Here is a 15,215-nt window from a genome sequence, read left to right as displayed (position 1 = left end):
TAATTTACAATTTACGCTAATTGCACCTTTTTGCATACATTTCAGAATAAATGGAGAACAGAGAGTGATGAAAACAGCCACCTCAGATAATTTGCCATTGCTAATTTTTTACAAAGAGATTAGAGAGAATTTCCGCCGCTGATTAAAAGTGAAACCACTATTTGGTGATTGCACGTGTATTGATACACTTTCTAAGTCATCCCTTTGGGGGAGTTTAGATGGAAGTAAGAGCCTTCTGTAGATATTCCCCATTTGAATTATTTTTGCAAAAATTCCAGACAAAGAAAAAAAAACAAACCCCAAAATATGCCACGCTGTGAAAGAAAAAGGCTTAAATTTTCTTTCATAGCTATTACTTTATTTTCCTGTAGTATTTAAAAAGATCATATCTGACAGGTGTCTCTATTTCCAGACTGACATATATGTTTTTCATACTGGATCTTGAATATCCAGTGGAGAAGTGGTTTAATGCAGTTCCCCCACCCACATCAACATCTGGAAGACGTTCTCAGATAATTTTTTTCATTTTATTTTATTTTGTACGTTGTGTCCTCATATCACTGTCTTCAGGCAGAGTAAATTATGTTATGCCTATGTGGGACAAAGTAATCATTCAAAGTCCCCATGTCAGTTGCCATAAAATTATAGAGGTCAGACATATCCTGCAGCACTGGAAAATCGTTGTCACTGAAATAATTCCTTTTGTCTCTCCACAAAATTTCATAAATTCTGTTGTAGTGAAAAGAGTTAAATTACATAGCTCTTCATATATAGTACCAAACAGACTTCACAGTTCTTTACTACTTCCTATCTGTTTCGATTAAGGTATCAGTCCTATGCCATTTTTCTCTTTGACAGCAATCTGGCTATTTCAGAACTTGGGCTGAGCATTGCTCAGATGCTAGAGAAGTTACTTCACCTCCTGTCTTCCTTCCCTAGTCCCTCTTCCCTCCTCCTACCTTTTGATGCAGATAAACAACGTTGCCCTTTTGAAGCTAAGGAGCTGCCTCATTTGTCAAGGAGAACACCATGGGAATGTTAGAGAATCAGGCTTTATTCCCTGAATTGCCAGCTGGTTGCTCACACACAATCACATCTTCCTTTCTGTCTGAGAGAAGTTGTCCTCCAGGTTAGATGATAGTCTTGTCTTGGCAACAGAACCATGTCCATGCTGCAAAGATCCCAGTATCAATATATTGTAAGTTAAGGGGATATTAACAGAAGTAATAGGCACAGAGCATATAGTAAGAAAATGCATGTTTTTTGAATTGATAAAAAGCATGGAATAGACCAGTGGAGGAAGAGAAAAGTAACTTTCAGAATCAAACAGAAATGCAGCCTATAAAGGACACTGAGGGTTAAATCTTGGTCTAACATGCAATCAGCTACTCATTACAGGCAGCACTTGCATTGCAATTTAAGTCCATAAACAAATCTGCTGTCCCACAGGATAGAGAACTCACCATTTCATGCCACATTACTCTTCCCTCAGTTATCTGAGTGCACTGTTTCTGATATCGGTTCACTTTAGCAGGTCTTCTTTCTGAACGTAGCCAGAAAACCCTAGGAAATTATGCACTTCTCTGGACTTTCACAGTTCAGAATTGCAATTTTTAAGTGACTTGGGAATGCCCTTTTGCAAACCAAAGGCCATGGGGAGAGAAAGACTGTGACAAATGAAAATGCATGCTGGCCATGGCAGTGACTTCTCTACAGTCTTCCATCCTTCCCAGGGAAACAAATGCTTTGGCTAGCTCGGTTAAATCCAGGCATTACCTATCACTGTTCAGGACTATTATGAGTGCCCACTTGCCATACCATGGGCACAGAGTACATCAGTGTTATATTACCTTCAGGCCATTAGTGAATGGACTCCTTTGAACAGTCCCTCAGCCATTCTCCTTCCTCCTGCCCAACCCAGCCCATTTAAACCACTGTAAAGAGTGTGTAGGTCAATGCTGAGAAGCCAGAATAGAGCTTGCTCTCTCCTTTTCAGAAAAGGAATATCTTCCAATACGCTTGGCCTTGGTTTTCATGTCAATGAGTGCTGGTCAGAATATATGCAGAGATCTATGTTCAGCTGGTAGCACTGGGCAGTACAGACATCATCTTCAAACTTCCAGCACAGGATTTTGAAGGAGAGATTGAACAGCCCAAGTATTAGGTGAAGTAGTTTCACTGTGAAGGATATCAGCAATCTGACACATTAAACATATCTAGGTAAAAGGAGTCTTCAGTCTTCAGAAATGAAATTAGTTTTCCACCAGTAGGGGAATGTCTAACTGCATCCACCTTGGGAACACACATGTCAGAGTTCTCATCTTCATAACTATCAGAACTTAGGAAGGTTTTCATTATAAGAATAGCATCTGGTGGTATACTAATAAAACACAGAATGTATGTGGCTTTTGGGACTGAGGGGAAGGAAAGGGAAAACACCTCACACTGAAGAGATTATACTGGTATACTAATTAAAAAGAAGTATTTTTTATGGAGACAAAGCATCTTAGCATGATTCTCACCCACTTTTTACCAGTTATAATAGGGCTGACAGTTGTGGCTTTGTTGCATGGTATAAAAGGAACCAGACCCAGATAGCAGGTAATCCATTCTGAACAGTGAAGGTATTACCATTGCTTCCTTATGAAGATAATATGCAACTTTTTTTTTTTTTTCCTTCATTTATTGTGAAACTCACTTAACCTATCAAAAAAGTTGGCAGATAAGAGATTCTGCAAGTGACACTAGTAGGAAAAAAACCCTCACTCCAAACCAGGCTTAAGATGCAGTATTCAACTGGAGCATAAAGAGCATTATGTCTCAAGAGTTGCCTTTCAGTGGCTAGTTTGCTTAGCTCAGGAGAATGATCTTATTTCATTTGGTTCGCTAAGAGGCTATAAATAATGTTGTACAAAATTTATGTTATGACAAGTCAATAGTAATATTAACAGTAATTCATAACCTGAACTAAACTTTGAGCTCCCACCTTAACCTCAACCTGCTACTTTCTAAAGAACACAACCATTCCATAAGCATCTTTAGCAAGGAGTCACTTACTTCAGCACATTAATTTCAGTGAAAAGGATATTCTTAAACTAACCTGCAGTCTGACCAAGTGCTCTTCAGCCTTCTGGCAATTACCTGTGCTTTTCCCCAGCTTCTGAAATACCTTTCTGTCTTAGTTTCAGCTGAGATGGAATTTTTTTCTTTAAAGTGTCTGATATGATGCTATGTTTTGGTTCTAGGAGAAAAACAAGGTTGATAACACACTGATATTTATAGTTGCTGCTAAGCAGTGTTGTATAGAGACAAGGCCATTTCAGAGTCTCAAGTCACACTAACAAAGGACTGGGAGGGGACAGAATTAGGATGGCTGACTTAGACTGGCCAACAGGATATTCCGTGCCATTTGACATCATGTAGAAGGAGAATTTTGAAGTGGGTGGAAGTTCATCTCACTCTCTTCTGCTTGCTGGGGGGTAGTTGGGCATTGGTCGGTACTGATCAATTGCCTGTGCATCACTTGCTATATACTTCCACTTATATATATGTCATAATTATTATCCTTTTCCTTTTCTCTATCTTAGTAAATAGTTTTATCTCAACCTACAAGTTTTGTTCTTTTTTTAATTCTCTCCCCTATCAGACTGAGAAAGGATTAAACCACAACAATCATTTTGGTGCACAAAGTGGGTCACAAAGGGTTGAGATAACAGCAGATCTGACTGGAATGTGTTAACATGGAGTGTTAAGGTGGTTTGATAATTGCTGGTCATTATGCTAGTTTTTTTCACTATTAAGGAGCTTTTTGAGACAGCGAAGGACATTGTCCAGCAGTTCCTCAGCCTCCCTTTTTCTTTCACATTTATGTCTTTCTCTATACTAGTTACAATAGCTCTTGAGAATTTTGAATATCCAGTGTGCTTCTACTGTTATGTATCACGAATGTATTCCAGGTTATGTTTAAGATTAAACAATTATTTAAGAATATCACCCAAAGATCTGTCTCGAGGCAGGAGAGTTATGAGTGGCAGGGGGTATGGGTGGTACAGGCAGGTGACTGCAGCAATGGGCACCCCCACTGGTTTGGAACTTCACCTCTGAATAATTGCAGAATCTTGAAAAACTAGTGGAATAGTTGAAAAAGGTCTGCTGTAGCCCTGGTAATTCTAGAGAGGCACAATCACTGCAACGTACTGGGGCCTAGTCTCTGCCTACCCAGCTCAGTTTAAAACTATTCAGCAACCTCAAGGGGAAGAGAACACTTCTGGATCTGATGTCAATGCAATGGACCTTCCAACTCCTGTGATATGAACTAGCCCAAAGGCAAAGATTTTGGAAAATCTCCAGAAGAGGAGGTGACACATGCTGAAGAGGCTCCTTTATATAATAAAATGTCAGTAAATGAGAAGAAATATGCCTTGTTCAGTGATGAGTTCTGTCATGTTGTGGGAAAGCTTTGGAGGTGGAAGGCTGCTGTGTGGAGTCCTAGATGATGAGTTGCGGAAGCTATTGAAGAAAAATGTAAATCGAGCCAATTTGCAGAAGTGAAAGCCATCTAGCTGACTTCAGGCATTGCTGCATGAGAGAAGTGACCAGTGCTCTATTTCTACACTGACTCCTGGATGATGGAAAATGTCCTAAGGGTATACTTACAGCAATGGAAGCAGATCAAGTGGCAGCATAGAGGCAAATCGATGTGGGCCGCGGCACTGTGGAAAGATATTGCTGCCTGGTTGTAAAGGAACATCACAAAGATTCTCACGTACCCAAGAGTTGTGCCACTGAAGAACATCAGAACAACCAGCAGGTGGATCAGGCCACTGGAATTGAAGTGACTCAGGTAGATCTGGACTGGCAACATAAGGATGAAGTATTTCTAGCTCAATGGGCCTATGATACTTCAAGTCACCAAGGAAGAGATGTAGCGTATGGATGGGATTGGGATCAAGGGCTGGGCTTTACTATGGATGCTATTGCACGGGTTATTTGTTAATGTAAAACTTGCTGTTGCACATTCTGCAAGCCAACCTGATAAAACCTCTTTGTTATGGCGGATGGCTGAAATATAAATACGAGGAGGCCTGGCATGTGGATTGTATCACAATCCCACAGACTTGCCATGGGAAACGCCACGTGCTCACAATAGGTAATATTTAAGCCACAGCACTTTCCCAGAGCACAACAAGACTAGAATGAGTTACAGACAGTTGCCAGGTACAAACAGCTAGAACTGCTGTCCATTATCTTTCCCCATGGTGTTCCTATTGAGAGAAGCATTGTTAGGAAATTGGTAATTTCTCTTTTAGAGTTTAAAAAGCCTAAAAAATCAGTATAGATGTTATTTTCGCTGAGTTTTAGGCTGCCCCAATGGTCTTTACTTTTACTTATGCCAACGAAACTTACGTACTTTCAATTAGCTTCTGTATCAGAGACTGAGGTAAAATAATGCTGCTAAGAAAAAAGCCAACTAGAGGGGAATACTATCAAGTGTACTCACACTTTTCATGGCAACTGAAAGTAGAGTGTGATCACAAGTATTGGTAATAAAGCTGAAATAAGACAAAAACCCCAAATCAAGGAATATAAAGTTGAAAGACAGAACTTCCCATCCCTCTGAGTCACTTAGATGACATCTAGTCAGACATGAGGTAGAAAGACAAATGGGTGACAAAACAATAATGAATGATACTGATATTCACTTAAAGGGCAGAAGAGAGTAGCTTGCTTTTCCCTCCTTTTTTTTTTTTTTTTTTTTTTTTTGTTATGCTGCAGTAACTAAGATTCCTATGGAATTCTTCATGTACAAAGGCTGCTCTGAAAGTAATGCCTCCTGTTCTATTATATTGGCCCACAACAATAGAAGTGGATGTTTGTGGCATGACAGTACAGGTTGAACCTTCCTGCCGTTATTCCATTACATTCTGTCGCTGTGTGACAGGTGGCAGCAGAGAGGCATTCTGTGGAAATGGGATAGTGGGGATAGTGGCCACCCTCAGCAAGTTTGCTGATGATATGAAGTTGGGAGGATTGGCTGACATGCCTGAAAGCTGTGCTGCCATTCAGCGAGACCTGGACAGGCTGGAGAGCTGGGCAGTAAAAAACCAGATGAGGTTTAGCAAAAGCAAGTGTAGAGTCTTGCATCTGGGGAGGAATAATTGCATGCACTTGTACAGGTTGGGGGATGACCTGCTGGAGAGGAGCTCTGTGGAGAGGGACCTGGGTGTCCTGGTGGACGACAGGTTGGCCATGAGCCAGCCGTGTGCCCTTGTGGCCAAAAAGGCCAATGGCATTCTGGGGTGCATTAAAAAGAACGTGGCCAGCAGGTCGAGGGAGGTGATCCTCCCCCTCTACTCTGCCCTGGTAAGGCCTCATCTGGAGTACTGTGTCCAGTTCTGGGCTTCCCAATACAAAAAAGACAGGGATCTCTTGGAAAGAGTCCAGCGGAGGGCCACAAAGATGGTGAAGGGCCTGGAGCGTCTCCTATGAAGAAAGGCTAAGTGACCTGGGTCTGTTTAGCCTTGAGAAGAGAAGACTGAGAGGGGACCTGATCCAGGTCTATAAATATCTGAGGTGTGGGGGGCAGAGTGGCGAGGCCAGACTGTTTTCAGCAGTGTGTGGAGACAGGGCAAGGGGAAACGGCTGAAAACTGGAGCATAGGAAGTTCCGCACCAATGTGTGCAAGAACTTCTTTACGGTGAGGGTGACGGAGCACTGGAACAGGCTGCCCAGGGGGGTTGTGGAGTCTCCTTCTCTGGAGATATTCAAGACCCACCTGGATGTCTACTTGTGCTTCCTGGTGTAGGGAACCTGCTTTGGCAGGGGGGTTGGACTCGATGATCTCTGGAGGTCCTTTCCAACCCCTACGATTCTGTGATTCTGTGTGAAAAAATGACATTCACTGACACGTACTAATGCTTGCTGAATGTTTATGGAGCCCAAGCAGTAGATGTGAGCTCATTGAGGTGCAGTGGGTGGTGTGTATCAGCAGAGGTGATGGCAAGAGTGGGTCACCTTCTCTGGTGCAGATTTTTACGAGTGCAGCATGCAGACTTTTGTTCATAGCTGGCAAAAACTGTATAACTAATGGTGGTGACTATTGAAAAACAGTTTAAAAATAGTGTTTTTGTAGCTGAGAATTTGCTCTATCAGTGTTATTATACTCTTCGTATCTGTTGTAGTTTCTGTGGAAATAAATAGGAGGCATTACTTTTGGAGTGACCTATTTCAACCCTACAGTCTCTACTGTATTTATTGTCTATTTACAAGTCCAAATAAATTCACTTTACAACATGTTGGTATATATATTTTGCACACTGATATACCCCTCCTAGTTTAATACCTTTATCTTCTCACTTCACACTAACTAGCTGTATTGAGGGCCAGGGTGGTTTTATTTGCTTCCAGACTGTCTTTATAACTCTTACCCAAGTTTTTCAAGACAAGAGTGTTCTCACAAACAGCTGTGCAACTCTCAATACCTTGAATAGGTTTGTACAATTGCAGCTAGCAGAAATATGTAGGCTCATTTATGTTGGCAAACATAGAAAGGTTTACTGTGCTAGCTGGGCAGAGTTTAATAGCAGTTCTCAAGCAGTGAAAAGCATGCAAGGAGCAAATCTGTTGAGCAAGTGAATGCATCTTTTATTCTGTTGCTATATAAAGGCATGCATTTTCAAGTGCACCCTAAGTGACAACCTTGAGTTCTGAAGCTGAGAACTTTTTTTTTTTTTTTTTTTTTCCTTTCTGACCTGCCTTCCTAGTAGGCCTTGCAGAAATGCACCCTAAAGAGCACCTCAGATTATTACCACTGTGGCTGTCAAGCTGTTTTTGTTAGCTGCTGATTGCTGCACCTGATACTCTTTAAATTAGCTCCAGCAGGGTTTCCCCATATGTGGTGACAGAGGGTTGCTTATTGCCTCCTGGATCAAAATATTTTCTAGATCATAGTGCAGAGAAAGCTGTGCATTGTCATGCGAGGTGAAATTGCCACTTTCTGGTGCAATTCTTCTTTATGAGAGTTTTTAGGAAGTAGTGAGAGAGAGAGTTGTTTCAGACAGCTATGCCTGCAGGGCTAAACAGTGTGTAAAGGTACTACAGAATGAAGGTGAGAGGAAGTAACTTATGCTTGTGTTATGTTACCTCTCAGGAAGGAAAAGCCATAGCCCTGGCTTCAAGTTCTTTACTTTGATCACCGCAGAAGATTGTGGAGGCTAGTCTAATTTAAGCTTATGTTGAAGAAAGAAACTTGAATAAACTGTTAGCTGGGAATGCTTTGATCAGGACTAAAGTAGTGGTAAGACTGCTGAATCTAGTGAGAGCTCATGAAGTGAAAAAGAGCATAAGCAGAAATTAGGAATGTCTTAATTCCTATTGATGCTTTCTTTTCTCTTGGGAAAGGGAAATGAATTATCTTGATTCAGGAAACTTGGTTCAGTCACCAATCTGGAAATCCATTAGCTGCCCGTTTCCATTGGGTATGGAGTAAATAGGAAAACTATTTTAGTGCCCATGCATTATGTAAAAGCACACCTATCTGAAGAGAGGAATGTTCCTGAGAAAAGTGTTGCTATTCAATGCAGACGAGAGCAATCTCTATTCTGTGTGGGAGGGTAGAAGGGATTTCTCACTTGCCTGCAGCAGTTTTTAGTTCTCTAGCATCTTTAGTAATTGATACTTTCTTCTGCAAATTTACCATTGATATTTCTTGAATACTAATAACAAGGCTTATAAATGATGCGCAAAATGCTCTACTGTAACTCCAAAGCCCAAGTTTTGGATCTTGAAGACTAAAATCTGTGTATGAGTTTTAACAGATGATGTAAAAAATAGGTTAGTTGCATCTTGAACACATAGTCCTCATCTGGTGCCAATACAATCATCAAACATAGGCTCTTACAAAATCTTGCACGGGAACATTTCTGATTAGGATATGCTGTTGACAATGAACTTTTTCCGTGCTTACGTTCTGCTTTTCTAATTTTTTAGTTATTGAGATGAGTAAAAGAGAATTTCTGAGCTTAGTTGCTCACCTTATGTGGCTTACAGCTTCTCTTCTGTTCAGGGAAAAACCATGCATTTCACATCTCCTCTTGGGTAAAACTCTTGTGAGATGTACTAAAAAGATATCTAGAGAAGTTTTATTTATTGTGGTGACCCTGAAGCCCTCAAATGTAGTGTTTCTACTTAAAAAGAAAAAGGAATGTGTTCTTATTTATTTACTTACGCTTGTTATTGAAAAGTGTTGTTCTGGTTTTCTGGCAGATTACTTACTGAAATGGTTTGAAGCAAACTAACAAACTCATACTGAGTATTTTTCTTAAGAGGCACTGTGAGTAGGAAAGTTTGGTTGATAGTTAATGTTTGCCAAATTCTTCAGCTAACTGTCAGACCAAAAAGTATTTATAGCAGCTGCTTGTTCTAATTTTCTTAAATTCATCTAAGAAATCTGAGATGAGATTGGGAGAGTGGTATAAAGTCTCAGGAAAGCATCAGGAAAAATCTGGGAATTGCTAGATGAGAAAGTCCATTTTCAATCTCTCCTTACTTCTGTGATTACTCTGACAGGTAATCTGCTGGCTCTTCCAGGTGCGGAAGTACAGTTTGAAATGGATTTCTGATTGTTTATTTTTGCTTATCAAAGAGGCTTTCTAAGCAAGCATTTGTAAATTTGGCAGATGTACAGGGCTGTAGTTCCTGCTTCAGTGTTGTAGCACAAAGCAATAAATTATTCTGTCATCTTTAAAGAAGAAAAAATTTCTGCTTATATTATTTCAAAACATTGTTGCTCCTTTGCAACTGTTCCGGTGACTGCTGTTGTTTATCCAAACCTTGCTTTCTAGATTTTGCAGGAACAAATTTCATTCTTATGTGGTCTTCTGGTTTCACATAGGAACTATTCCCTATGGATATAAATAAAACCATAATGGAAGATTCAGGGACTGATTGCAAAACCAGCCTAATCATCTAAGATCTACAGTTTTGATTCCTAAACACCACAATACTAGAGGAATCACAAGCTGTGTATTAGGGAAGGATAGGTAGAAGATGAAAGAGGTAGTGATTGATAGATGGTGATGCGAAGATATGAAGAATAAAAGTTATTTCTTACTGATGGAGAGATTCTTTCTAGTGTATGCTGTCATTCACACTTCTGGTCAGAAAGGCACCTTACATGTGAATATAATACTTCTCAAAAGACTGTTCCCATCCTGATATTGCACTCATGCGTGCATTCTTTGAAGTCTACACCTAATTTTTAATATTCCTTTTGATTTTTATTTGCATTTCTCTTTAGATCTTAAATCATAGGGATTACAGTTGTAACAGAATTTCACTGACTGTAACAGGTGAAGGTCTTTGAGTTCTATTTGTTGTTCAATTCTGTTTTCTCTATGCAGAAAGAATGTGTTTTTTTTTTTTTTCCATTTTTCTTTGTTTTATTTTGTTTTTCCCCTCATTGATACTTTCCCATTACTATATCTTTCTTGAAGTGTGGTAGTTTTTCTTAAAACACAGAAGTTTTAGCTGACCACAACTATTTATGAGAAATGACTTCTCTTACAGAAACAAACAAGTAATTAGATGTCACCTGTTATATCATGCAGGAAAATATTAATTGTTATCATCACTAATGCAACGCAAGCATTAACACTGTAATCACTACTACCACTGTTACCAATAACTGTGTAATTATTTATTGCTGCTTATCCCAGTATAACAATAGCAGTTTATGTGCCAATGAAATAATGTAAAATATCACTGTATTTTCAAGAAATATCTCATTATTGTAGAGCCAATCTTGTTATTTTTTTGCATTCAGAAGTTCTTGTATCTGTTAGATGGTCATGTTCCTTAAATTGCTTTGCTTCAAGAAATAAGTGTATATTGATCCATAACCTTTTTACTACCAGTGTTTTGGTAAGAGCAGAACAATTCAGAATTAAGAGTTACTTGAACAATGTAAGAAAGGTTAACTCCCAACAAATGCTGATTTTAACTTTATTTTAGAATTTATGCTAGTCCTATTCATACTTACCTAAGCTAGTCCTTTTCATACTTAAATGAACTTACAATGAAAATACATTAGGCATTAAACTTTTAAAAATAATTCAAAATATTTATGATTTGTGCAGGAGCATGAATGTTATTTGGACAGACTTCAAATGTATACATCCAAGTCAGGACTACATAGAGCCCTATTAGTTGCTATATTTCACAGTTGCACAGACGTGCTTGACCTAGCTTTAGGCTAACTGGCTAAGTGTTCACCTGGCTACTTAAGTGAGCTTTGCAGACAGCACTGAGCTCACCACTCCTGTGGCTAGGCATCTCTTGAACTGTTTGACATTTGAAGACAAATTTCACTTGGATGTCACTGCAATGTGATCGTCACAAGGCTGACTGGAATATAAACACATCTGCCTCAAAGACGTGGCATTTGGATCAGATGGGGACTACTAGCTAAATATTGGCAAGACCTTAGTTTTGTTTGCAGATATTTTGATTGGCTAGAAAAATCCCCTTCTCAGTTAAAATCAGTGTGTTTGAAAATGGAATGATTGTGATGAGCAGTTAGCTAACCTTAAATAGCACTGTTTAGCAGCTTTACAGTGCAGTTGTTTGTAAGTACTTTCATTGTCTTTCAGGGAAAGTTAACTACTATATATTAAAAACCAATTCAGAGAACTTTGAGAATGTCAGTGCATTTGTTGACAACCTTTAATTCTCTCCAGCATGTGATATACATATGGCTCTATTAGTAATTTTTCTGAGCTTCTGACAGTTCTCCAGAACTATTCTGGACTGAAGCCAATATCAAAATGGTCCTAGAGCAAGGGATCCATCTGCAATCTTGCTGTTGCTTTTGGTGAGGTATTAACACTGTGGTTTGTCAAGCAAGACTGTGAGAACTGAATCAGTGAAAGAAAAAAGGCTCCATCTGCAGCTCTGCTACTCTGCATAGCTCAGGGCTTAATCAGCCCCTGCACTGAATGTTCAAAACTATATGTAGAATATAGAAAAATAGGCCTTGAAATAATTGATCATGTAATTATTTCTTTATTCCCATACAATTCAGTTTATTTTTGAAGGCTAGTACAGGAAGAGTTCCTTCTAGGCATAAATATGATTACTCTTAGACTCAGTTATTTTCTTAGTATGTTTTGAGTGAAGTAATCCTAAAATCTTTGCCTCATTACTGTTAGTATTTTGAATTAAAATCCCATCTAAGTGTAATGCTTGCACCTGATGGTTCTTCAACTATCTGTTTATATCCATGAGAGACTGTGTGCAACAAGAACTGTACTTTTCTTTCTGTTTCAGAATCTGGAGATGTACTTAACATGCAGTTATACTACAATTTTATTTTTCTGACTGACTAGGAAAACAAAACATAATTTAAAGAAACTTGCAATTTTTTTCTTGTTGTGGGAATATAATTTGAGTTTTTCTGGGCATTTTTGAGACTAGATGCTGATTTTGTTTGGGATAGGAAGTGGTTGCAGTTTAGTTTTCTTTTGCTTAGAGATTAGATTTTACTATACGTAAGACCAAAATTCTCTTTAGCATCAATGAATACTTTTTTTTTTTCCACCATTAGGACAATTTGGCCCAGCACGTTCAGGAGAAATTATCATTTCATAATCTGTTTATGTATTTAACTCTAGTGATTGAACAAAGATGGACTCTAAGCACTGTGTTCTGGTCCTTTATCCCTGATCCTACCAAGATCCAGTTGCATGCAAGTGTGCATCACTGCATCTAGTCTCATTAGTGTTTGTCAGGACTTCTTGGTGTTGAACTTCCATCTGGATGTATTCCTAAGTCCTAACAAGATCAGAGCCTTTTATTCAGTGTGTGTTATCTTGGTAAAAGAGCGAGCTACAGTTCCCTGCTATTACCAGTTCCTATGTAATGACATTTATTACTGCATTTTGAGGCAAGTCTCATTACCAGAAGCTGCTAGACTCCTATTTAGTTATTAGCTGGGTACAATTAGAATTGCATTAATCAGTTGTGCTTGTTCAGCTGAGTAGCTGAGTTCAGATTTCTTTTGCTGAAGGGAAGATCTGAGTTTATAAGCCAGTATTGCAGACAATTTTAAACCATGACCTTAAAACAGGTCCCTAATATCCTGTCAACATGCAGTCCACGACTTGTGCTTCATGAATTACAGAGAATGGTTGTCATCTGTGATGACTGTTTGTGCCCATTTTAAGTTTCTTTAAATTTATTTATTTTTAAAACATTAGATGTAGTCTTCACGAGGAGGGGAATACATCTCCAAGTCTTAAATGACAAGCCAGCTTGCCCATATATATGTTTTTTTTCAGAATCATGGATCTTTCTGGATACTTAAAACTCCTCAGCATCTCATTATTAGTCTGAAATTTGAGGATAGAGGCAAAAATTACTCATTTTTATATGTGGAATTCCCATCTGCCTTCAGCTTTGTGTCCAAGGCTTCATAAGCTTTAGACAAAGCAACTGTTCTGTTGGTATTTTGACACTAAAGATGCGGAAGGGAATCTAAATTCTCAAGGCCTAAGGTAAAGAGAGCTTGTCCTGACCTTTGTCTTTGAATTAAACTCTGGAAGTCTGAAAACATGGAATGCCTTGTGAAAAACATGAGTTGATTAAACCAAATGAAATTCAAAGAGCATTAGATGAATGAGTGCAAAGGCTATGTGAGCTGGCGGGAAAGAGTCTAAACTGAAGGGAGGAAAGTTGCTGAGGTTTAGTGAAATGGATTTTATTCAGAGCTAATGAGATGAGAAAATCTAGAAAGATTTTCTGTTGTGGAACAAGCATGCCAAAGTATGTGAATATTGAGGAGATGGAAGATGATGCATGACTGATGTGAAACTAGAAATAGTGCAGCATCTTGAATTTTGAGTTTGAGCCTCTGTGTTTGGCAATTAAAATTTTCTTTAACAGATTGCCACTGAGGTAGATTGTGATCATGATGATAATGTGCTGTGAGCTGTAACTTGTGGCAGTTTTTATTGGGGAGGAGGAAAAGAATGTTGTCTTCATTAAAAATACATAACCTCACTTCTCAGTAGTTCCTGATTTTAGCTGAAGAATAAACCTTATGTTTAAAGTGACTGTGATTGGCATGATGTTTTCTGATAAATAAAAATAATATTAAATGATCCTTTTTTTTTTTTTTTTCCTTCACAGTAAAACCAACAGTTATTGATGTTGACATTTATGTCAACAGCATTGGTCCTGTATCATCAATAAATATGGTAAGTGCCTTGCTAACAAAGGTTTTTATCTGGACTGTTTGTCTCGGCATCAGTGCTAGCTTTTGAAAAAGATAATAAATACTACTGGGATAAGTTGCACTGATTGCTGATTTAGTTCTGTTTTCAGCTGTAGCACTGTTTTTTCAGATGACTCTTTTGTATTTCTTTAAGGGACAAATCCTCAAGTTATGTTGTGCTTTGTGTTGTCTACCATAACATGCTGGTAGATCTTGATTGGTGAAGTAGTAGTCACAGGGAAAAATAAGTATAAAAGAAAGTTACTGTCAAGAAAATTCTTGTGTTGCTTTTTCAAGAGTCAGTCAGATATACAGAGCATCACAGTACAGCATTAGAAGAGTCACCATGTGTTATCAGTGTATTGATTTTAAATTCATCATTTCTTCAGTTGTCACTTTCTGTTCACTGAATTATCAACAATATTTTGCCTTACACTATAATTTTGAAGGAATTATCCATAGCTGTACTGCATGTGTAGAGACTGGAAAAACTGAAAAGTTTGCATAATACTGTGATGATGGTTGATCAATTATTGTGGTCTTATTAACTCCAAGACATTCCTAGTTCTACAGCAACACATTCAGATTTAGAAAGAAAGCTGAATGTTTATCTAGCTGTAGGGGTATGAGTTACTGTGAGTTCTCAATGCAATTTCTACTCGGAATTCAGTGCAGAAGTCTTTGTAAACTAGTTTGATTTTTATTTTGATAGAATTTGGAAATGGAGAATCAGAAAATATGCTTGTTTATGTCTTTACTTATTAGTAAGGCTCTTATACCAACTCATCAAAGCAGTGGCTTAGTGATGTCTGTGTTGATACCCAAAGGCTGGTGGGTAAAATGGTGATAGATGAATCCAATACTTGTGCTGCATGTACGTCTTGTATTTCTGGAACAAATGCTTCTGAATTTGAAGTTTGACCACTAAGGCTGATTGTTATTGTCT

The 15,215-nt window shown here is 38.6% G+C and overlaps 1 protein-coding gene across 2 annotated transcripts in view; it reads left to right on the top strand.

Moving 5' to 3' along the window:
• GABRG3 (gamma-aminobutyric acid type A receptor subunit gamma3) overlaps positions 1-15,215 on the top strand; it is a 297,135-nt gene that overhangs the window by 3,876 nt on the left and 278,044 nt on the right. For both annotated transcript variants that reach the window (XM_031605275.2, XM_031605274.2), the window contains exon 3: positions 14,185-14,252. In XM_031605275.2, coding sequence (XP_031461135.1) covers positions 14,185-14,252 — 68 coding nt within the window. The remainder of the gene's footprint in view (positions 1-14,184; positions 14,253-15,215) is intronic.

This window comes from Phasianus colchicus, chromosome 1 (assembly GCF_987193195.1).
Source record: "Phasianus colchicus chromosome 1, bPhaCol1.hap1.1, whole genome shotgun sequence".
NCBI classification, from domain to species: domain Eukaryota; kingdom Metazoa; phylum Chordata; class Aves; order Galliformes; family Phasianidae; genus Phasianus; species Phasianus colchicus.
This window is presented reverse-complemented; position numbering and strand designations above follow the sequence as displayed.